The sequence below is a fragment of the Medicago truncatula genome, chromosome 2, assembly GCF_003473485.1.
Source record: "Medicago truncatula cultivar Jemalong A17 chromosome 2, MtrunA17r5.0-ANR, whole genome shotgun sequence".
Lineage (NCBI taxonomy): Eukaryota > Viridiplantae > Streptophyta > Magnoliopsida > Fabales > Fabaceae > Medicago > Medicago truncatula.
In genome coordinates this window covers 3078817-3101169 of record NC_053043.1, presented here as the reverse complement: position 1 = coordinate 3101169, position 22353 = coordinate 3078817, and the positions used below count along the sequence as shown (strand labels likewise).

At 32.0% G+C, this 22353-nt stretch overlaps 3 protein-coding genes and 1 long non-coding RNA gene across 5 annotated transcripts; 2 read left to right on the top strand and 2 right to left on the bottom strand.

Annotated features, from left to right (window-relative positions):
* The first annotated feature begins 1134 nt into the window (after nt 1-1134).
* On the top strand, nt 1135-10010 carry LOC11425151 (60S ribosomal protein L26-2). Its single transcript, XM_003593413.4, has 2 exons — nt 1135-1172; nt 9379-10010. Exon 2 carries the CDS (start codon nt 9388-9390, stop codon nt 9826-9828), a length of 441 nt encoding a protein of 146 aa, XP_003593461.1. The 5' UTR covers nt 1135-1172; nt 9379-9387; the 3' UTR covers nt 9829-10010.
* On the bottom strand, nt 4964-8510 carry LOC11419817 (endonuclease 1). 2 transcript variants are annotated; one of them, XM_003593416.4, is made up of 9 exons: nt 7593-8492; nt 6986-7166; nt 6790-6882; nt 6609-6664; nt 6445-6528; nt 6207-6302; nt 6036-6100; nt 5853-5926; nt 4964-5347 (listed from the first exon to the last, which is right to left on the bottom strand). In XM_003593416.4, exons 1-9 carry the CDS (start codon nt 7725-7727, stop codon nt 5223-5225), a joined length of 909 nt encoding a protein of 302 aa, XP_003593464.1. In that variant the 5' UTR covers nt 7728-8492; the 3' UTR covers nt 4964-5222. The 2 variants fall into 2 exon arrangements, with proteins under 2 accessions (XP_003593464.1, XP_024633128.1); XM_024777360.2 differs by lacking the exon at nt 4964-5347 and having other exon boundaries at nt 5853-5963; nt 7593-8510.
* LOC120578111 (uncharacterized) lies at nt 9870-13702 on the bottom strand. Its single transcript, XR_005644046.1, has 3 exons — nt 13338-13702; nt 12906-12980; nt 9870-11938 (listed from the first exon to the last, which is right to left on the bottom strand). It is a non-coding gene; the product is annotated as an uncharacterized lncRNA (long non-coding RNA).
* Nucleotides 13703-14105: 403 nt separating this feature from the next.
* LOC11424245 (quinone oxidoreductase PIG3) lies at nt 14106-18833 on the top strand. Its single transcript, XM_003593411.4, has 6 exons — nt 14106-14423; nt 16617-16796; nt 17001-17082; nt 17225-17332; nt 17474-17632; nt 18473-18833. Exons 1-6 carry the CDS (start codon nt 14133-14135, stop codon nt 18667-18669), a joined length of 1017 nt encoding a protein of 338 aa, XP_003593459.2. The 5' UTR covers nt 14106-14132; the 3' UTR covers nt 18670-18833.
* Nucleotides 18834-22353: the final 3520 nt, after the last annotated feature.

Here is a 22353-nt window from a genome sequence, read left to right as displayed (position 1 = left end):
TTCAAAATATAATCAAAATTCATTTTTTAGGTTCATTGATTTAATGATGTATGTGGTCCATATTATGAACCACATACATCATTAAATGAATGAACCTAAAAAGTGAATTTTGCTTATATTTTGAAACGGATGAAATATTTTTATTCCTTTATCCAATACCCCAAAGGCAATGGTTAGCATTTCCCTTATAGAAAAGGCGCATGTGCATTTATTTTTTTTTGGTCAAGGCTCATGTGCATTTTTTAAAAGGAAAAATAAATTATATTTTGATTATACTTGACGACTTCATTGAACTAAATTATAAGTTATTTTACTTTGTAATTTTACGGAGTAAATTAATTTTCGCTAAGCAAATTTAAGTTTTCTTCGTCAAAAAGAAAGTCAAAGTTTGTTGAAGTTGCCTTACTTCGTTAAGTAAATTTTATCTCGATAAACAAATTTGTTTGATAAAATCTAACGGTGTGTTTGGATTGAGGGTTTAGGAAGGAAAGGGAGGGGAAGACTCACTTTTATTTTTTAAATTACAAACTATGTAAAATGTTTTTCTAAAATAAATTTCGTGTTTTTGAAGTATTATATGATTATTTATCATGTTGTTAATTCAATTTTCTAAGAATCATTTTATAACGTTCGTAATTTAAAAAAGACTTTCTGACTTGCATTCACTCAGTGAATTGATTCTCTTTATGCAAGTCTGTGTCATCAATTATTCGAACAACACTTAGGCGACATTGTGGTGTCAATGTCATGTGACATTGGTCAACTACAATGTTGACAAGTGATTTTCTTCTCTCTTTTACAAGATTATTATTCTTTTAAAATAAAGGGTGACACGTGACACACTATTATTTTATTGAAATTTGGTTATTAAAAACAAAAACAAAAAAGAGACAGAAAATAAAACAAAGATGAAAAAAAAGCTATGGGAAACAACAAATCCAAATCCAACACCACAACAACTAGACATAACAACAATTTTCTAAAGATATCAATGAACTAATATCCTCACCTTATACTAGTCATCCAATTGTAAAATTTAAGCTTTCAACTCTTCAATCTTAAGATCCACAGATCTCCACAAATAACCTTTCTCCTTCTACTACTTGACCCATTACTGCAATTTCTTAGATTTGGTTGGGGTCGAATAAAGAGGAATTTATAGAGGGAGAGAGGTCGAGTGGAGTTAGAAGGGTGTATGTGTATACATCTTCATCAAAATCTCTCTGGTTATGACTTGGTGAGGCTTGTGGTGATTTTTGTTTTGTGTTCTCCGAGGACTAGAACTCACCGGTGGTGAGAGACTCATCGAATGAGACTGCTCATGCGAGCCAAAAGAAGAAGAGGAACAGGAAATTGAGCTTGATTTGTTGCTTCTGTCAACGACAACGACGACGATGACAGTAGCAGAGAGTCCTATAGGGAGGAGTTTGTTAGAAGAGTGAGTAGTTGGTTAGCAGGAAATGAAGCAAAGGTGAGTAGTGCGCAGGTGATGGTGGAGAGTAGTTTTGGATTTAAAAAAAATTGTGGTGATTAGATATAAAGATTTTGGTTGATTTGGTTTAGGGAGATTGATAAATTGTGTTGTTTTGATTGAAAGGGATATTTTTTAATGGAAAAATTGGTTATTGATTGAGTTATGAAATTATTATGTTTATAGATTTGATGAAGATGTGATGAATTATTTTTTTTCTTCTGGATTGATGTGTTGATGATGATAAAGATCATGAAGAAGATGATGGAAGGAGAAGGGACCAAAACAGGTAACGGAGATAAAAATAAAGTAGTCAAATAATTTTTTATTTATTTTTTAGTTAAGGGACCAAAGCGATACCAAATAAATAGTTAATGGACCAAAAACGCATTTAAGCCATTTTGAAAATAATAAGTTTGCGACAAATAATTGGTTTTTATTTATATTAATTTATGCTCATAAATCAAACATCAGATCCACAGTAGCGCAATTATCAAACTTCTAATTGTTGGAACTAAGTTTTCGGGTTTGACTCCCGGCTGTGGAAATTTTTATTCAATGTTTTAATTTTAGTCAATAAATGTTACTTTTTGGTTATTAAAAAAAAGGTCTCATTTCCCTCACAAAAAAAAAAAGAAAGAAGAAGAAGGCTCATATGCATGTTTTTAAAATGAATTTTTTTAATTATACTTCACGACTTCATTGAACTAAATTAAAAGTATTTTCTATTTGTAAAATTTGCTTGATTCCTCTTGCTTGGTTTTGGGTTTGTTTTCCAATTTCTTTTAGAGTGTGTTTGGATGAGGTAATTGAGAAATTTTAAAGAATTTAGAATTCTAGGAAATTTAAATGATTCAATTAAATTACTTTTATTTCTAAATACTTTTGTTTGGATGGAGTAATAAAAAAAATTAATTGTCATTATTTTTGGGCAACTTTTATAAATTTTAATTTTTTTGGGCCAAATTTGAAAATTGAAATTAGGGGTCAAAATGTAAATTTCAAAAAATTGAGGGACCAATTTGCAATTTTTTGAAATTTATTGGGGTCAATTTGAAATTTTTGGAAAATTTGATGACCAAAATGCAAAATATGAAAAATAACAACAATGAAGAAATTTCTTAGCTTTTAGGTGTCATTTGAAATTCTCTAAATTTAACTTGAACAAAATACTTCATAAATTTCTATCATTTTGAAAATGCTTGAAATTATTATCCAAACAATGGAATTTACCCCAAAGTATTTGAATTTCCTCAAAACAATACATTCCCTCAAAACATTCCTCCATCCAAATACACTCTTAGAGAAATTCTTTGGTTACCTAAAGTTTATTGGATACCAATACTTTGTAGAAAACAAATCAAAATTTAGATTCACTTTAAAATAATTAAATTAATGTGATATAAAAATTTGTAAAAAAAATGTTAAAATTTATGAACAGAATGTTCACAATCTTTTTTAATGATCAATGTTCACAATTTTTTTTAATGATTATTTAAACCAAAATTTGAACGCATGTACTTTCAAATGATGAATTTTTGTTCTTAAAAAAAATTGAAAGAATTTTTTTATGAATGAGGATGGAATTATATTATTTTTTTACCAAATGAGGGAAGTAGGAACCGTCAAACCTTGTAAATGTGAAGGTAGGGCCGTAAAGAGTAGTGATATTTGAACAATTATTTGATACAACTTTTGTGACAACTTCTTTTTTCTCTCTTTTCATTGGTCAAAAACAATGGAGAGAAAAAAAGGAAGAGAGATAATAAAAGAATAATGTGAGTATGAGAGAGAAAATTGTCAAAAAGTTATCACAAAATAGTTGTACAAATATCATTTCTCGGCCCTAAAAAACATGAGAATAAGAAGAAAAACAATTTTGTCGGATATTACAGACCCCCTACCACCACGTGTCTGCCTGCATTTGTTGATTCCCGTTGACCATTTGACCATACTTGCATCTTGTGTTATGATTTCATTTAAAATTATTCCTTCAAGCATGAAACCAATATCATCATTTTGTGTGTTTTCTCGATTTATATCTTTGTGATTTAGATGTGTAACCATCTTCAACACTGATGTCTTTGAGGTAGATTTATTATCTAAATTACCTTATCCATACATTAAAAAATTGGATTAGGACTTATTTTAAAAAATGAATAATATTATGATTTGAATTATTAGCATCAACAAAAACTAAATGCACTATTTTGGTTGTAACACTTACATTACTTAAATAAGACATATACTCGGACTCAAAATAATCATGACTATCGGATACTACTTCAAACTCTATAAAATTAATTGATTTTTATTTTAAATGGGATGCCCTTTCTTTTGCAAGAGAAGAGGAAATGATCTCATAGCGTGGTTTCACGGCGACAGTTGCAGAGGTAAACTCACATTACAAGAGCAAATGAGAGGAAGTCTCTCATATTCAAGCTCAATTTAAAAAACAACAACCTCTCATTCAGTCATGATTTACTTATGCAATTTTTATGCGACATCAATGTCAACAAGGACCCTTGCAAAATGGTTGAAATCTTCATCTCTCGTAGCCGTATCTAAAGGAATTACCCTTTCCAAATTTCAGCGACAATTCGACTAATTGAATCCAACATTGAACATTGATTTATCTTTGTTTGCTCGGACTGAAGTCTAGAGTGCACCGGAACAAACACAAGATATCATAGAGGCAATCGTCACACCAAATGGGATTTGTTACATAATGCAGCGTGTAATAGAAGAGAGTTAAAGAAACTTTTTTATTTGTGTTGATCAATGGTACTCTGGCCTGTGGCTCAGCTCATCCTGTCTCTCTTCTTTAAGTTGCTTGTATATCAAGCTAACCACACTTGTTGGTTATGTTTGTTTAGTTAGTTACAACTAACTTACTCCTTTGTGTTGGCCATAATTTTGAATAAAGAATCAAGTTGAAAAGTCAGAACAGTCAAATTGAATAGAGTGAAAAACAAGAGAGGAAAATTTCTTATAGTGATCATTCATATGTTTTAATCTTTGCTCAATTAAATTGCAATCTGAAATTATCATCTGTTCATCATACATCTGGTGACTTAATCACAACAATTTGACAATACAGCTCGGTCTTAGATTTCATATTTAGTGCTAGAACATAGTACATTCCATAGTTTGTCAGTGTTGCATTACCTAAATGGGTCTCTTGTCAAAGTCTTTTCTCCACCAGGACTTGTTCCTTTCATATAAAGGGCTTTAGTTCATGAACTACTTGTGAGTTACAATGGCTGTTCTAATTTCTAGTTGGCTCACACTTGCACATTACTTGTGAGAAGCAACCATTCATATATTGTTGTTTTTTTTTTATTTTTTTTTTATTAAAGCCATTCTTATATTGTGATAACAAATGTGCACACTATATACCTGTCATGTTAATCATGTCTTTCATGAGAGAACAAAACATCTCAATTTGATTCAGTTGATTAATTTCATGCATAAATTGTTTGAGTCATACTATAATTACGGACACCAAAGTCATAACTGATGATAAAATATTTATACATATGTTGAGTAGGCTTTTTGCATGTGTTTCCAAGCTTAACAGTGAGAAAGTACTAACAATTTTTTGCTTTTGATCAACCAATATTTGGTGAGAGAGCAACAAAAAATCAAGCAGGCATTAACAATTAAGAAGAAATGGAGTTAGACCCTATGATCAATGGTTATTGACAAATTCAAACAACTAATTTTCTGGTCACTGTGTTGATGAGTTTGCTTAAGTAGCTGCTACAAATCCTTCTTCAGAGTCTCCAAACACTTGGTTCAAAATCATGGCTAATCGAATTCCACCTTGAGCAATTCGCTTCATGACATATGGCATCCTTGAGTCAAAGTATTTTTCTGCAAAAACCACATGCGCAACAAAATCCTTTAACATGCAATGAATGATGAATATGCCAAATTGATGCTAATATATATGCAAGTATTGTGAACCTCACACAAATTAGTCATGGAGGTTGTATTTCACAAATTTTCTGTTTAGCTTAAGGACCAAAATTATTTGTTGTGTCCTTTAAAGCAAATGTTTTAGAAATAGTAGCCAATTAAACCGGTTGAACAGGGAACTGACTGGTTTCTCCGTTGGTTTGATCTCGGTTAGACAATTACATTGCAGTATGATTGAACCGTTTCAACCACGGTTGGTTCAATATATTTTCATTTTTATCCATTTTAATACTTATTTATTTATTTGTCATCTGGTACACCCGTAGTTGAATTGATTAAAACAATTGAATCATGGTCCATATGTCTCGTCGGTTCGATCTTCTACCAGGTTTTTAAAACCTTGCTTTAAAGAAACGCCTATCAGTAAGTGGTTGAATTTATAGTTTGTGACTTGAGTTACCTGATAGAGTCATTCCAGATTTAACTCCTTCATAACCCCATTTGCACGCTATTTGTATGCTCTCTTTAGCCCAACTACATGATTAGTTCAAAACAAGAAGCAAAAAGAAATCTAAACATTAATTAACATTTGGAGGCAAAAAGAGATTGCTGAAATTGAAAGTGGAAGAGAAAAGGTGCTCACTTATTTACACAACTAGAGATATCCTTGCAATGTTCCCAAGAAGCAACATCATCTGACCAGATTCCCTGCATACAAGAAATAATAAGTTGATTTTATTTGGAGCCAATAAAAAATCCATGTGTTCATTCAATCTAGGAAGAGTGACAGAAAAATTTAAATAATGTTACTTACATTGGTATAGTTTTTCTCAATGTCTTGGAGGAGGAGTGTCACATCTTTGTCATAGTAATCTGCTAATGCTGTGAGAATAATTTCTCTGTCCCACACCTTATAAGCATAAACAAGAAAAACAAAAATGTCACATGAAGAAATTATATCTGACTCAATTTCCTTCAGCATGAAGAATCTAAAATTCGCTTAACGAAGTTGTTTTGTAAATCTGTATGCTAGTAACATATTTTTTGCTTACATGATGCAGATTAGATTTGTGCCGATACCAGCGTAGATCAATCGTGTTTCCACCTTTGTCTGAGGTGAATCCAACGTGCATCGGCTGATATGAAATGAAAGATATCTATGATAAGACAAAGGGAGTAATATGATAAAAGAAATTTTAAAAATCTTTAGACAAACCTGGTGAATATCTCCCATGAAGTGTGACAAGAACAATAATGCCTCGGTCATATTATCTGCAATATCTCCAGTTAATAGTATTTTTTTTTTTTAACAAAATCTCCAGTAATTAATATCATGAAGTAAAATAAGTCTAAAAATTTCTGAAAGGGAAAAAAAATGACAGACATGAGTTCCTTACATCTACGATCAGATGTTCCCTCTTTGTAATGAGAAAGTTGAGAAGTGAAATTTTTGATAGCTCCTGCAACACACATGTCCTCAAGGCAGTCCCCTATGTTTGTTAACAGCAACAAAATGTTGCATTAAAAATAAATATTTTTGAGATTTAATATGAGCACATGACAAAAATAACTACATATACAAATAGTGCTTACTTGAATATTGAAAACCACATTTTTCATCTGGTGTGTCAATGAAATGTAGTGGACTTGTCCATCTATATTTGTACCAGTGCCTAATTTGATCAGGCCATACACATAAGGCTGATAAGTTACCATTGACATGGGGAGGTAACAAATGATGAACTGCTTCTGATGCCTCAGGCTTTAAAAGTGCCTATCAATCATATAGAAATCATCAATTACTTTATCATAATTATGATTCCAATAATACCCTTCAAGAATAACAGTTATTTGAATTAGCCCTTATACTTATTCATAACCAGCATGACAATCATTTGATACATTAGCTATGTATATGTTTGGTTCACATTTGTATTTCTTAGAATTGTCAATTGTTTTTAGGTTACTGAAACGTGATTTGACTATAAATAGTTATGTTTCGCTTTGGATTTTAGAATTGATTTTAGGTTAGTGATACGTGATTTGACCATAAATAGTTATGTTTCGCTTTTGATTTTAGAATTGATTTTAGGTTAGTGATACGTGTCTAAACCTTTCAATCTAGCCATATCTATCTAATGTTTATCGCATAACCAGACACACTATGTTTGTTAGCTGAGGGCTAGGGTTTGAACTTTACCTGTGCAATTAGACATGTCATCTCATGACCCTCTTTGCTCCATCCAATGACACCAGGTACTATGCTGAAAGTAGAACACAAAAACAACACAAATCCAAATGGAAGAGACAACATCAAACCTTTCAATCTCGCCATATCTAATATTTTTCAATCACACTATATGTTTTAATTTTGTTTCCTTGTGAAGGGTACGTAACATTTATAGAGGCAATTATAACAAAAATTAGGTTGAAAGAACACGTTAAGGGGCATTGTTGAATGTTGAGTACAAGATTGAAATACCAATGTGTTTAAGTTAACTTCAAAGTTTAGTTGACCTTAACTAACATTAAGATGGCATATTCTGGTATATACAAGGTAGCAATCAGCAAAGACATGATAATGATATAATGAAGTCATGTGAAACACTGTTGTCAATTAGTTGTTGAGTAAAAGGAAACAAAATTTGAGTTCTTTGCTTATGGTACACTGTTACCTATACATGCAAATGCAACTTGCAAGCAACATGTTTGTGGTCTCCAGGTCACGATTTCCACGACTAGGTGATGCAATTGTAGTTGAAAAAATGGCTGGTATTAGGAGCATTAGTTTTTGCTTCTTAGACCACACTTGCTTAAATTGGGCAACACATAAAAGAAATGAGCACAGGTTATGCTAGGAAGAATTGTCACATGATATAGAAAGTTTATTTATTTTTATCAAATTATAAATTAAAGGTTAGTTTCAGCTGAGATAAGTCAATTAGGTTGCTCACTCTTTAACTAAGATGTCTCGATCTTTTACTTGCCAGTCTCTCACTTTTTTTTTTATTTGTCCACCTTGTATTGAGATTCTCTATTTTTTCGGTCACGCCCATGTATTGAGACTTTAATCACAAATGAAATGCACAAATTTGTTTCATTTCAATATCATTTGATTAATTAATTTAATTTATATATCTCTGCTCAAAAAAATAAAAATAAAAATAATTATATATCTAAAAAAGTATGTATAATTTACTACATAATCATGTGCTTTATGGGGGTTTTGATAGCTCAACGATTGGAACAAAGGGTTAAGCAGTTAGAAGCCCAAGATTTAAGTTCTACAAAGGAGAAAAAAATTAAATCTAGACCACCAAATCTTGATCGAGGCTACAAGCTTGCTCACTCCATAGTGATCGACCGCACTCATTCTTGTAACTTTATATTTTTTTTTTTAAAAACATTCATGTTACTTGATGTTCATATTTATCTTCACCTCTAAAGTCAATTTTATAATGAGAATTGCTGTTGACACATTACCTTTGGCTGAGAAACACTAGTAATTTACCCAAATGCCCTTCGGTAGTTAACTGCCGAATTATGAAACCGGCTACAGTTAACTGCTGAGGAAAACTTCGGCAGTTAACTACAGCCGTATTTCTAAAACTTCGGCAGTTAACTGCCGAGGAACATTTGAGTAATTTACTCGTGTGGCACAACCAAACTAAATGTGGGAACAACAATTCTCTTTTATAATTGCTAGTTACTACCGTAAAAAGTCGTTTTTACAATATTATTTTCACCATATAGATAAATTTGAGAGTGACAATATATATTTTTCTAAAACAAAACAATTGTTGTGGGTATAGACTTAACAATTTTCTTACCCTTATACCCTCAAAACCCAGTATAGTTTAAGCCCAATAGAAACCCAAGAAGCCCATAAACCAAAACCCTAATTACCCAAACCCGAATACAATAAATACAAGCAAAAAATCAACACAGAAACCCTAGCCAACACTAGCAGCAGCTGAATCTGTGAGAGAGCGAAAATGAAGTTCAACCCAAGAGTCTCCAGCAGCCGTAGAAAGAGCCGTAAGGCTCATTTCACGGCGCCATCAAGCGTCCGCCGTGTCTTAATGAGCGCACCACTCTCCGCCGATCTCCGATCCAAGTACAACGTCCGTTCAATGCCTGTTCGCAAAGACGACGAAGTTCAGGTTGTTCGTGGAACATTCAAAGGCCGTGAAGGTAAGGTTACTCAGGTTTACCGTCGCAAGTGGGTGATTCACATTGAACGCATCACAAGGGAGAAGGTGAATGGATCCACCGTTAATGTTGGTGTTAATCCTTCAAAGGTTGTTATCACTAAGCTCAGATTGGATAAGGATCGTAAGTCGCTTCTTGATCGTAAGGCTAAGGGTCGTGCTGCTGCTGATAAGGAGAAGGGTACTAAGTTTGCTCCTGAGGATATTATGCAGACCGTTGATTAGGGTTCTTCAATCTTAATTTCTGTTTTTTTTTTTTTATTATTATTCTGGTTTTGGAAAACTAGTATATCGAAATTCTGTTTAATTTTGTCCTGTTTTAATGTTAAGCAAACTTTTTGATATATCTATTAGATTTTATTATGTTGTTTCTGATGAATGAATTCATAATGCCTAGCATATATATATATAATTCTGTGCAATTTTGTTTTTGGATGTTCTATGTACTTAGTTAAATTGTGGATGCGAATTTGTGGATAATTTCGTTTATGCTATTTAGATGCTGGTGTTCAATATAATTAAGTAGATTTGTATCATCTTATTGTCTGCTCAATGCCATAGGTAATGAAATTATCAATCAATTTAATGGTTATCATCCCTGGCATGTATATATCCTTTTTATATGATTATGTTTATTGCATAAAGTAATAGTTTTTGTTCACACAAGTTGGAACTATAGGTGGCAATTGTAGTTGCAATCTTTTCATGTTTTTCTTATGATTCTGGTTTGCATTATACTCAACTAGGTTGTTTGATAGGGTCTTTGTAACACAGACAGATTAGGGAGCGACTTGTTTTCTTTCATCTTTTGTTTATCACTGTAGGATTGTGATGGTGACGTACCAATCATTTCTGTTTATTGATTTTTCTTTCTGCTCTGGCTGAGATTTACAAATTTACAGTTATCCCTGGCTGATTTAGTTGATGAGAATTTAACACCTGAGAAAAGGCACTAAATTATGCTAAAACATTGTGCTGATAGCTTATTTATAGTAGTATAATTGTACTCATAATTATATCCTTTTAGGGGATCATGATTAGCCAATAAAGTTTAATCGGTTTGTTTGTAAGCAATGTTGAATTCTTTCGTCTGCCTACATGATGTTTTCTTTGAACACATTTATCACTATGTTTAATCTTACGTTTGTACCCCTCAAAAGTCACTATTTGACCATAAATTATCATGTGTGACATCCAATATTAGTATCCGTTTGTGTCACTTCTGAAATAAACAAAATACATACAAGCAATTTTTTTAGATCTAGCTATAAAAGCAATTTCTTTGAACACATTTATCACTTGCGTTGAATTCCCTTTCATCCAAAATATTTTAAGAGATTAATTTGGACAATAGAAGGTTAACACCCTTCTAAGATAATAAATGAAAAATGTAGGATTGCAAAATAAATCCACTACTCTCACACAACACAATTAGGAGGTAAAAAATAAACTAACTATCTATGTAACCAAGTACTACCTAATATACTAACTAACTTCCCTAAAAAAACAAATACTAACCAACTATTATAATTTTTTTAACCAACTAACTAACTATTATACTTCTAATATCCTTCAAAGCTCAATCTAATATAAACCTCTTAATATTGGTTTAAAGGTAGACATTTGTCATTTTTAGTAAAAAATAAATTTTACGATAATAAAAAATGAAAAAAAAAGTTATTAAAATTTACTAAAAAAGCAAGGTTGACATTTGCAGTCCACACTAAAAGCCATCATACTTTAAATTTGTTTATGATTTTTTTTTTTTGACAGATTAAATTTGTTTATGAATAAAAGTATGAAAACTTAGATTTCAAATATGAATGTAAAGGCAAAATAAATCCAAATTATAAATTTCTGAGTTAAAATAATTGTTACCTGATACTATATCGACATTATGTACAAAACACTACTCAAGAGCTAATGTTAATAAATATAGAACTAATAGAACTAAAACTTATTATAATAGAGTAAGTTTGAGCTTTCCATAGGCATCTGTTGCTCACAAACACACAACCCCTTGTGAGGAGATGATAAATAAAAAGGAGAGTAAATTGAAATTTAAACAAAGGAAGAAACTCTTCAACTATCAAGTCAATTTCAAGTTTCAGTTAATAATCTCTATTAAACAATAGCCAAAAACCATTTAAATTTGAGATATGTAGCCATTGTTTGCTCAGAGAGAATGCAGTTAAATAGCTACTATAAATCTGAGGTAAGTAACCTTTAATTCTCAAACCAAATGAAAGTTCCTCTTGCATAAGATGTAGCTGTTCCAATTAAAGTTTGTGCACATGTATGTTAACTCCAATAGCAGTTTCCTCATTCTCCACCCCTAAATGAATAAAGCAGAACACCAAAAATTGGACATCCTTGTAAGTAACAAACCAGCTGCCTTACAAACCAGAAGCAAATTAGCAAAAAATACATATGACAGGGGGGGCACAAAAAGCAGCTCTCAAAAACTCAGCAACAAATAGTTTTTGACACACATTAGTTAATTTATATTAAATAATGAGACTAATGAAAAATAAAAGCCAACATCGACCATGAAACCTGAAAAGGATGAAGCAAACATATTCCAAAACATTTCAATTAACACCATTTATCTCAACTCCTCACACACCAAATCAAAATTTAACTCAATTAACACAATTAAACCTTTGAACCATTTCCAAGTATATCAACTATATGTTTAACAATGCGGGCAGACTTATGCCTAACTAACAAAGCATAAAAGGAAAGCAATTCAGTGTAAGTGTGTGAAGCATTTAAAGAGAAACTATAAAAAAAATACATTTAAGAGTGAAGACTACATTGAAGAAAGAGATATAAGTTAATGTTATTGAAAAAAGTTTCAAACAACAAAATTCAAAGAACCCCGTAACAGGAAAAGAAAAAGACTCAAAATAAAGACCTGGATTTAAGAGAACAACAATCTTATGTCAAGTATTTAAGAGAACAACTACTTTTAAACCCTTTTTGATTCAGTAATAAAAGAATATTCAAGAGAACAACAATCTTATGTCATTGACATTTATCCCTGTAAGAATAATTGCAACGGTATTTCTAATTTCTCATTTTCACATATAGTCAGCTTTTCATAAATCTAAGTCCAATTATTATAGGAAAAAAAATAAGTATAATGACATACTTATAACATGGTAGAAGCCCTAGTTCAGAATAATAAAAACTAAAACAATGAAATCAAACATAAAGCCATGTAAGCCATGTCACTATTTAGTTTCAGAGATGTAAAAACAAAAAAACAGTAAATAAAATAGACATCAAACATAACATACATATAGGTTAAAAAGCTGGTCATTTTGAAGCTTCATTATATGTATGAGATGTCGATCCTCTAAATCCAAGCAAACCTGCAAATCAAATCAATAACCAATCAAATAAGTAGCCAATATGAAATTGTAACCATCACATTTCTCAAGAATGAAACCCCTACTCACAAACATCAACGAATCCTTACAAACCCAGAATTGTTTCTTCAAAACATTCAAAATTTTGACAAAATCAAATAAAAACTTAAACTAAAGATAGCCGTTGGTTTAGATACTGTTAAGGTCAGAGGCCTTTTTCTCTGATTCTACCTGCACCTTCACACTAAAACTTCAATGGCGCAACACAACACAATAACCAGGAAGAACAAAAACAAAATACTAAAAACCCTAAAATTAGAAATGGTGAAAGGAAGAAGAAATCAAACCAATAACAATTACCATAAGAGAAAGTAGTGATAAATGTTCAATCTATAGGTGACACCGTCAAAGAGGCGTTCAATTTCTCTTGAGAGTGAATCATGCACAGAAAAATGGAGAAGTGAGAGGATGAGGGGCGATTGTTGCAAAGAGGAGAGGGTGGAAAGGGTGTGGCTGATTTCGTGGAGGTGAAGAAGGGATTCACTGTGAGAGAGAGATAGAGAGCCGAGAGGTGAAGAGAGAATTTGGGGGAATGGATGGAGTGATGTTGGTTCCCGAGTAAGTGATGAGAGAGAGGGAGAAATCTTGACATAAGGCATCGCTTTAGGAAGATGAAAAGAGTTTGAATCATAGTGTAAAAGCAAATTTTCTGATTGATTTATCTAGGTACATGAAAGGTCATGAAAGCAACGGCTGAGATTTAATGTGTGATTGGCAGATGAGATTAACATTAAATGCGTGTTAGGGAGGGAAAATGAGGGATGATTAGGGCAACACTGCCAGCTCATCAAGTCTGGCTTTAATAGTAAAGGATTTGTAGGGAATGGTCATCATATTATCTTGTAGGAAACACACTAGTTTTTCTACTGATAACCAAAAACATGTAATAATTGAGATTAAAAATTAGCCGTAACTTTTCACCTTATTTATTCAGTGGTCTCATAACAAAATGAGATAGTTTTTCTTCTCATTTTTAAAAACTTTTACAAGACATTCTTTAAAAAAAAAAAAAAAAAAAAAAACTTTTACCTTTGGATTATTAAATTACTATAATAATCGATTAACCTTAAATTAATTCAACCACACCTACCTTTGATGAGTGTGAGAGAGGAGAAGGAAATCAAAGCAACAAAAATGAAGGCAATTGTAATAACAAAACCAGGTGAACCTGAAGTTCTACAACTTCAAGAGGTTCAAGACCCTCAAATCAAAGACGATGAAGTCCTCATCAAAGTTCACGCCACTGCCCTTAACAGAGCTGATACCCTTCAGAGGAAAGGCGCTTATCCTCCCCCTCAAGGTGCTAGCCCTTATCCAGGTCTTGAATGTTCCGGAATTATTGAATTCGTTGGCAAAAACGTCTCCAAGTGGAAAATTGGTGATCAGGTACCTATATAGCTTTTCCATTATTCTAAGTTTTTTGAACAAATCCATTATTCCAAGTTTAAAATCCATTATTTTAATATTTTTGAAGTGGGTTTTTCTTTATTTTGAAAATTGAATTGTGGTTCTATAATTTTAACATGAATTTTGCAGTTTTATAATAGGTAGAATATCACGTACCTTTGATTTGAATTAGCTACTCAACTTGATTATAAAAATTTAGGAAAATTACAATCTTTATCATGAGAATAAGACTATGATTTGTATAAACAAATTAATTAAGTGCTTATAGCATAACTGCTTATTATACAAGTGTTTGTAGAAGCTATTTTTTATAACAAAAGATAAAATAAACTGATTTGGACAACCGAAGTATTTTGATAAGTTATCCTAGAGAGGTTATGCAAAATAGTTTATAGACATGTTATAAAAACAACCGAAGTATTTTTATAACATGTCTACAAACTTACATAAGGCCTGTTTGTACTAACTTATCCGAGCTTACACGTAAACACCACCTATTGAAACTGTTTGGAAGAGTTTATAAAAACAACTTATAACATGTCTATAAACTATTTTAAGCTGTTTTTAGTTTATAGACATATTATAAGTTGTTTTTATAAACTCTTCCAAACGGTTTCAATAGGTGGTGTTTACGTGTAAGCTCATATAAGTTAATACAAACAGGCCTTATGTAAGTTTGTTGTCCAGTGATTATAAATGTATACAACTATGATTTTGATAACCAACTTAGGTACCGTTTGGCCAGACTTTTTTTCGGTCTAAAAGCTACTTTAAAACAAAGTTAAAATAAAGCTCTTTAAGGAAAAAGCTAAAACTGTTTGGTTTCTTTATTTTTTTTAGTTCTAAATTTATTTTTAAGTTAAAAGTTGTTTGGCAAAATATTGCACAAAACTTTGAATTTATTATTTTTTTTGGTGGTGTCCGGGATTCGAACCCGCGACCTTGCATATATTTATACATTGTCTATATCAACTGAGTTAAGTTAGAGAATAATTTGTTTTTTCTTTTCCAATTATACTGTATAACAAATTTTGTTATAAGAATATCATATTTTTGGTGTCATTTAAAAAGATAAGAATTTATATTATATGATATTATATTTGTTACATTGTTGGTGTCATTGAAAAAGATATGTTTAGTTTTTTTAATAAGAAAAAGATATGCATAGTTTGTTACGATATAAATGTGTAAAATATATATAAGTATAATTTTTTTAGGCATCTATACTAGTCCTTTTAATTAAAATCAAAATTTTATAAAAATAATAATTGTACGCATTACGCAACACTGAAAAAATTATACGCATTAGCGTAACAAAAAAAAACAAACATACAGACATAAAATATTAATCTAAACGCTAATGTGTGTGTATATTTGTGAGGTTGAAGAAAGGGAATAAAAATATTTGGTGTCATTCAATCACAACATGAATAAAAATATTTGTGAGGTTGTGATAATTAAACGATATTAAAATTAAATATATAAGTGATAAAAAGATAATAAAATTCCTTCAAAAATAGATAATAAAATTAAATTGATCCTCTTTTATAAAAAATTATATGGACCGGTTCAAAAAAAAATTAAATGGAAGAAAAAACAAATTGAAATATAATATTAAAAAATAAAAGATAAAGTTGCATGCGTTAGTTGAAGAAAAGTGCTTGTGAAATAAATTACATAGTAGTTTTTTGAAGTAGCATTCAACAACTTTTGGCTAAAGCTCATTCCATTCAATTTTATGTATTCTTAAAAAGTACTTTTTTTCGAAGGTACTTTATTGATATTAGCTTCTCCTTAAAAATGTAGAAAAGCTGGAAAAAAGCTGGGCCAAACGGTACCTTAATTTAGTGCTTGTAGCTTAAACACCTATCATATGAGTGCTTATCGAGTTATCTATTAGTCAATTGTTTTCATATATGTAATAAGCTGTTTTTATAAGCTATCTTGGAGAGCTTCTGGAAATAAGCTAAAAACAACTTACAGACAGACATGTCATGAGTTGTTTTCATTTGCACAAAAAAATGCTATTTTCGACGTAAGCTCTTCCAAATAGTTTGACAAGTGTTTGTGTTGGTAGATAAGCTCAAATAAGTCAATCCAAACAGCCCTTATGTGAGTGTTTGTCATGTGCTCATGAATGGATATTATGATATGAGGTGTGTGGCTTCACAGGTATGTGCTCTTCTAGCTGGAGGTGGATATGCTGAAAAAGTTGCTGTTGCTGAGGGACAAGTTCTTCCGGTTCCACCCGGGATTTCTCTGAAGGATGCAGCTAGTTTTCCTGAGGTTGCATGTACTGTGTGGTCAACTATTTTTATGACAAGCCGGCTATCTAAGGGCGAAACCTTGTTGGTAAGTCCTATGATTGTAATCAGTTCATCTTTTCAGGAGAAAAATATACAATAATCTGCTCTTTCCAAGCATGGAAATTGGGTATTTTGTCATTGATTCTTGCCATGCTTTTGATCTCACTGTATAGTTTTCTTCCTGGGTTATTTTATTATTTGGTAGTAAGTGTTGCCTATTAGTTGATGTATTAACTTTATTAATTCTCAGATTCATGGAGGTTCAAGTGGAATCGGAACATTCGCAATTCAGATAGCTAAGTACCTAGGATCAAGAGTATTTGTTACTGCAGGTTCCGTACCACTTTTCATGTTATTAAACTTCTAGTCAGTTTCTGTCTGTTTAGACGTGAAACTGGTACTATTTCCAGTTTCTCGTATAATCAAATTCCAAGCGATGTTTGCAGAAAATTTATTCTAGATATTGCTTAGCAGGAAGTGAAGAGAAGCTAGCTTTTTGCAAGAGTATTGGAGCTGATGTTGGTATCAATTACAAAACAGAGGACTTTGTAGCAAGGGTAAAGGAAGAAACTGGTGGACAAGGTATTGCCTATATGAAGCATGATGTGAATTTCAAGCATTCCACAAACATTATATGATATATAGCGTACCGCTTTGTATCTTTGTTTTTTAATTGGTTGCTTAGAGATGCATCGGGTAATGTTATCATTGACGTGGTGGCAGGTGTCGATGTTATTCTTGATTGTATGGGAGCATCCTACTATCAAAGAAATCTTGCTAGCTTAAATTTTGATGGAAGGCTTTTTATTATCGGCTTTCAAGGAGGTGTTTCTACAGAGCTAGATCTACGTGCTTTATTTGGCAAGCGTCTCACTGTACAAGGTATTGCAAATTTTGGATTATACCCTTTTCTAATAGATACTCACTCCTCCTCAAGTTTAGTTTTCTGCATGTAACTATTTCCCTGTACGCGTGAAAACATGGCTTTACGTCTTATATATTAGAAGATGAAGAAATAAAAGTAAATAGCCAGTTACTGACATTAGTAATTAAACAATACAACATAGTTTATGAAATTTCACTTAAGGTTGGGTGAAGAGTAAAATGAAACAACTTAAAATAGTCGACCAACTTACAGGTTTTATTTTGCATATTCGTGACCTTTCTTGACTTTTGCGTTGGAGCTTCTTCTGGTTCTTTGTGCACACTTTTATATCACTTTTAATCATGCAATGTATTGATTATGGCTATATAGGGTTTGCTTGTGTACCCATTTTTGTCAACTTCAGCAGACATTTCGCAACATTGCCTATCATGCAAAGAAACTAAATTCTTGTGTCTGGCCCTGTTACTGGAGTGTGCTATCATGTGAAAGCATACACTAACCACTGAGTAAAGTGGGTCACTTATAACAATCCAATTCTTAAGAGTATACATATTTTTGCTTTTATACTGTATCTGCCAAAGAGTAGACACGTCCTTTCTTAAATATTAGTAATTAGTTGTTACTTGTTAGTAATGTTAGTGGGGTGACTTGAACCCACATTTCATCCGCAAATCACCTTATCGCTTCTGCTTTTGAATTTCTTCTTAAAAATAAGTTTTGTATGAGGATACATTAGAGGGCCAGCTTTTCCACAATTCAAATGGGAAGTTCTTTTATTAGTGTGGTTATGGTATATACCTATCATTCTTTAATATTCAATTGTGGGGTATGTTCAGCGGCTGGCTTGCGAAGTAGAAGTCCTGAAAATAAAGCTGTGATCGTTGCTGAAGTGGAGAAGAATGTTTGGCCTGCAATTGCAGAAGGTAAGGTTAAGCCTGTGGTCTACAAATCTTTCCCCCTTTCTGAAGCTGCGGAGGCTCACCGGCTTATGGAAAGCAGTCAGCATATTGGAAAGATATTGCTTGTGGCATGAAAACATTGTAAATACTGATCGATGTACTCGACATGACACACTTTTGGATGATTTGAGTTTAGACCTTCTGTGTTCTAACCTCTGTGTTGAATAAAGTTGTAGTTTACAATTACATCTAAATGCGTTATTAATTGTGTACTAGTAGGGATCATATTTTAATTTCATTCTTCTGCTTTGGTTTATCTTGGTTGTTTATATATCTTTCACTACTTGAATGCTTTGGTAGCAAAATGAGCGAGAGGAAATGAAACTGGGAAGTAGAATTTCGCATACTGTTTAGACATATGGTACAATTGGGAAGAATAAAAATGGCATTTTCTTAGTAGTTTGGGAATGATTGATTGAAAAAACCAAGGATCATAAAAAAACTAAAATGATAGGTGTGCTTCTACACGAACCAAATTGTAACAAAATCTATTCTTCAAATGTGCACATAGTCACAGATAAAGCTAAAAGGAAGTTGATTAAAATCTTCATCACTTACTCCAAATGACATTTGTGACCGATTAACTTGTCACGTCTAAGAACCGAAAATCACAGAAGTTAATTACCAGTTAACCTTTGAGATTCAAGCTGAAGTTATTGAAGGAGGAGCTAGAAGCCTGCAAAGTGGAAACGACCACCAAGATAGGGATGTTCATAGTTGTGTTCATGGTTTGGTGTTGTTCATAAAAAAACATTTTAGTAAAAAAGTACTTGTAGGACTAACACCAAAAACCGATATAATTGTAGGGATTGAAGATCATATTTAAACCTATACTTAAAAACAATTTTGGTCCACCTATTTTTCTTTTTTGTAAAAAATATATATGAAGTTTTGGTCTTTATTACCAAAAAAAATATATATGAAGTTTTGGTCTCATTTTTAAAATCCGTTTTCTTGGTTCCCCTAATTTATTTTTTTGGCATGCTGACATTTGAAACTATATTTTTGAATTTGCAAGGACTGATCACATAATAACGATGGATGATTAATGAAGTGAAACTATATTTAGGAAAAGACCTCTCGTAAGTAAAATCTGATAAAAAATAGTTATATTTAGGAATGTTGTCCTAAACAATTTGTCTTTAATGGTACTTATTAACCATTTGAGCTCAATTGTTTGGTTTGAGAATAAGAGAGGGAGGAAGTTTGCATGTATGGAGTACTTACTGTGAGGGAGAGGGAGGAAGTTCTTCACTTGTTTATTTAATTAATTAATCTGAAACTCAATTCAAATCAGTGAGAGTGAGAGGAAGATGCATGCATCTTGGTTCAATGTTGAGAAATACTAGTATGTTATGTTTGGTTGATACTAGAATTTTTTATTATTATTTGAATTGAATTTTCTGATATGATATATCCAAGAGTAAATAGTCAATTTCCCCTCTGAAATTGTAAGTTTCATCAATTATCCCCTTGAAATTTTACAACGTTAGTCAATTTATCCCCTCCGTCAAATTTTTCTGTTAGCGAACATGACGTTTTGCAAATACCCCCCCTGAAGTTTTGCACTTATGTGCAAAATGCCTCCCAAACTTAAAAATTTATATTATTTTTTTCTTAAAAACAAACAATTAATAGTTAAATATTAAAACTAACTATTAATTTTGGAATTTGGGAAAACTACATGCATATATACATCAAAATAGGCTCTAAAATGGGAGAAAATATGTATTTTTTAAAGTGACAATAATGGGATGATTTGTGGATTAATATTGGGGGTTGTGTAGTTTAAATGGTTTGAGCAAATTGTTGAAAGAGTTGGAGGAGTTAAAAGACTAAGATGGTGAAGGAGAAAATATAAATTTAAATCTGATTATTAATTTGTTTATAAACCTCTAAAAATAATAATTTGTCTATTAGAAATAACCATTATTGTCACTTTAAAAATACATATTTTTCCCTATTTTGATGTATATATGTATGTAGTTTTTCCAAACTCCAAAATTAATAGTTAGCTTAAATATTTAACTATTAAGTTTTGGGGGCATTTTGCACATAAGTGCAAAACTTCAGGGGGGTATTTGCAAAACGTCATGTTCACTAACATAAAAATTTGACGGAGGGGTAAATTGACTAACGTTGTGAAATTTCAGGGGGGTAATTGAAGTTTTGTTAATTTAAGAGGGGTAATTGATGAAACTTAAAATTTCAGGGGGAAATTGACTATTTACTCTATACCCAGAGAGAAAACATCAATTAATTAAGGAAAATGTTAACTAGTGCCCCACCCTGGTTAAAGACTTTAAATGGTAACTTTTCATTAAAGTTGTAATCAGTGCATTGGAAATTGAAAAACTTTGATATTTTAAATGAATAATTACTTAATTTATCATGCTTAAAGAGTGCCCCGGGGGTACTCGTTAATGACACCCATTAATTAATAATAGAATGCCAAATTATTGTGTTTGTAGAGTTAAATGGCCTCATGATATAATTATAACCTCAAAGGTAGAGGCCTCACAACTTTTCTGATCAATGATCACAAAGGCAAAATATGAAAATAGAGTGGACTAAAGTCACCGATTATGTATATGTCATTCATATAATCAATTTTCACCCATATTCCTAATCAAGGAAGGGAAAAGGAAAAATATTTACAAGTGCGAAAAATGCCTATTGTTATAAATGTCACTACCAAATGTAAGTCTCTCGCAGCTGCAGGTTTATAGACCATTGAAGCTAGAAGTAACATGCAAAAAAACATCTTCTGTGCAAGGAATTGTGAGGCCACCCATTGGATGATCGTATCCGAATTCTTCCTCTGCCCGACTCAGCAAGTATTGAAATGAAGTTTGGTTCAAGTATGACGTAGGGATCACAAACCGCTTCATTTCCTCTCCAACGTACACCGCAAGATATCCCTTTGGCACATTTGCTACTTTCAATGACGTTTGGCTGCTGCTAAATGTCACCCTTCTTATAGCTGCAGGTAAACGGAAGCCCATTCTAAATTAAATGCGTCAAAGAACAAGCTAAAGCTCTCGATTAAGAAAAAAAATATTTATCTTTTGATTATCGAGTATGTGAATGACTTGTGATGGTTGTGAAAGAATGTAGTGTATTTATAGTCTTCAAGAGTTTCTTCAAATCCATTTCTTTGATAAATTATTGTTAAATGATGGGCTCCACGATATCAAGGATCAGCAAGTTCAATAATGGTGCATATCTACCCCACCCAAAGAATGAAAAGCCATCAGATTACCCTTAAAAGTCAAATGAGATGGCTAGGTTAAACTTAATGTTTGATTTATAGACATGCATTAAACATTTCACATGTTCTCTTCATATTATTAACACGGCTCAATGCCGACACATAGCTAGCTACCAATCCAATAATTCTGCTGTAGTGTGAATTCTAAGGTAGATAATGGATAGTTGGCTCATAAATGTTAGGAAGCAACGTGGAACCTTTATCAAAGGCTTGGTCAGCAGTCAGAAGATAGTAGTACATGTTTGAACCCACAGGTAGCAGAAATGCTGTACTGTGAAAATTGAATTTTTCAATTTCAGTCTTTTGAAGATAGTAGTCCATGTGATTATGGTCTCCTCTAACTTCTTCAAACATTACAAGAAGAATCCAACTTAATAATTAATTGTTAAGAACTAAGACGTTTTATCATGTCATAAATTCATTTCATCATCTTAATTTAACTTCTACTGACTTGTTTACAAAATTCTCTCATGTGTCTATCAAGTTG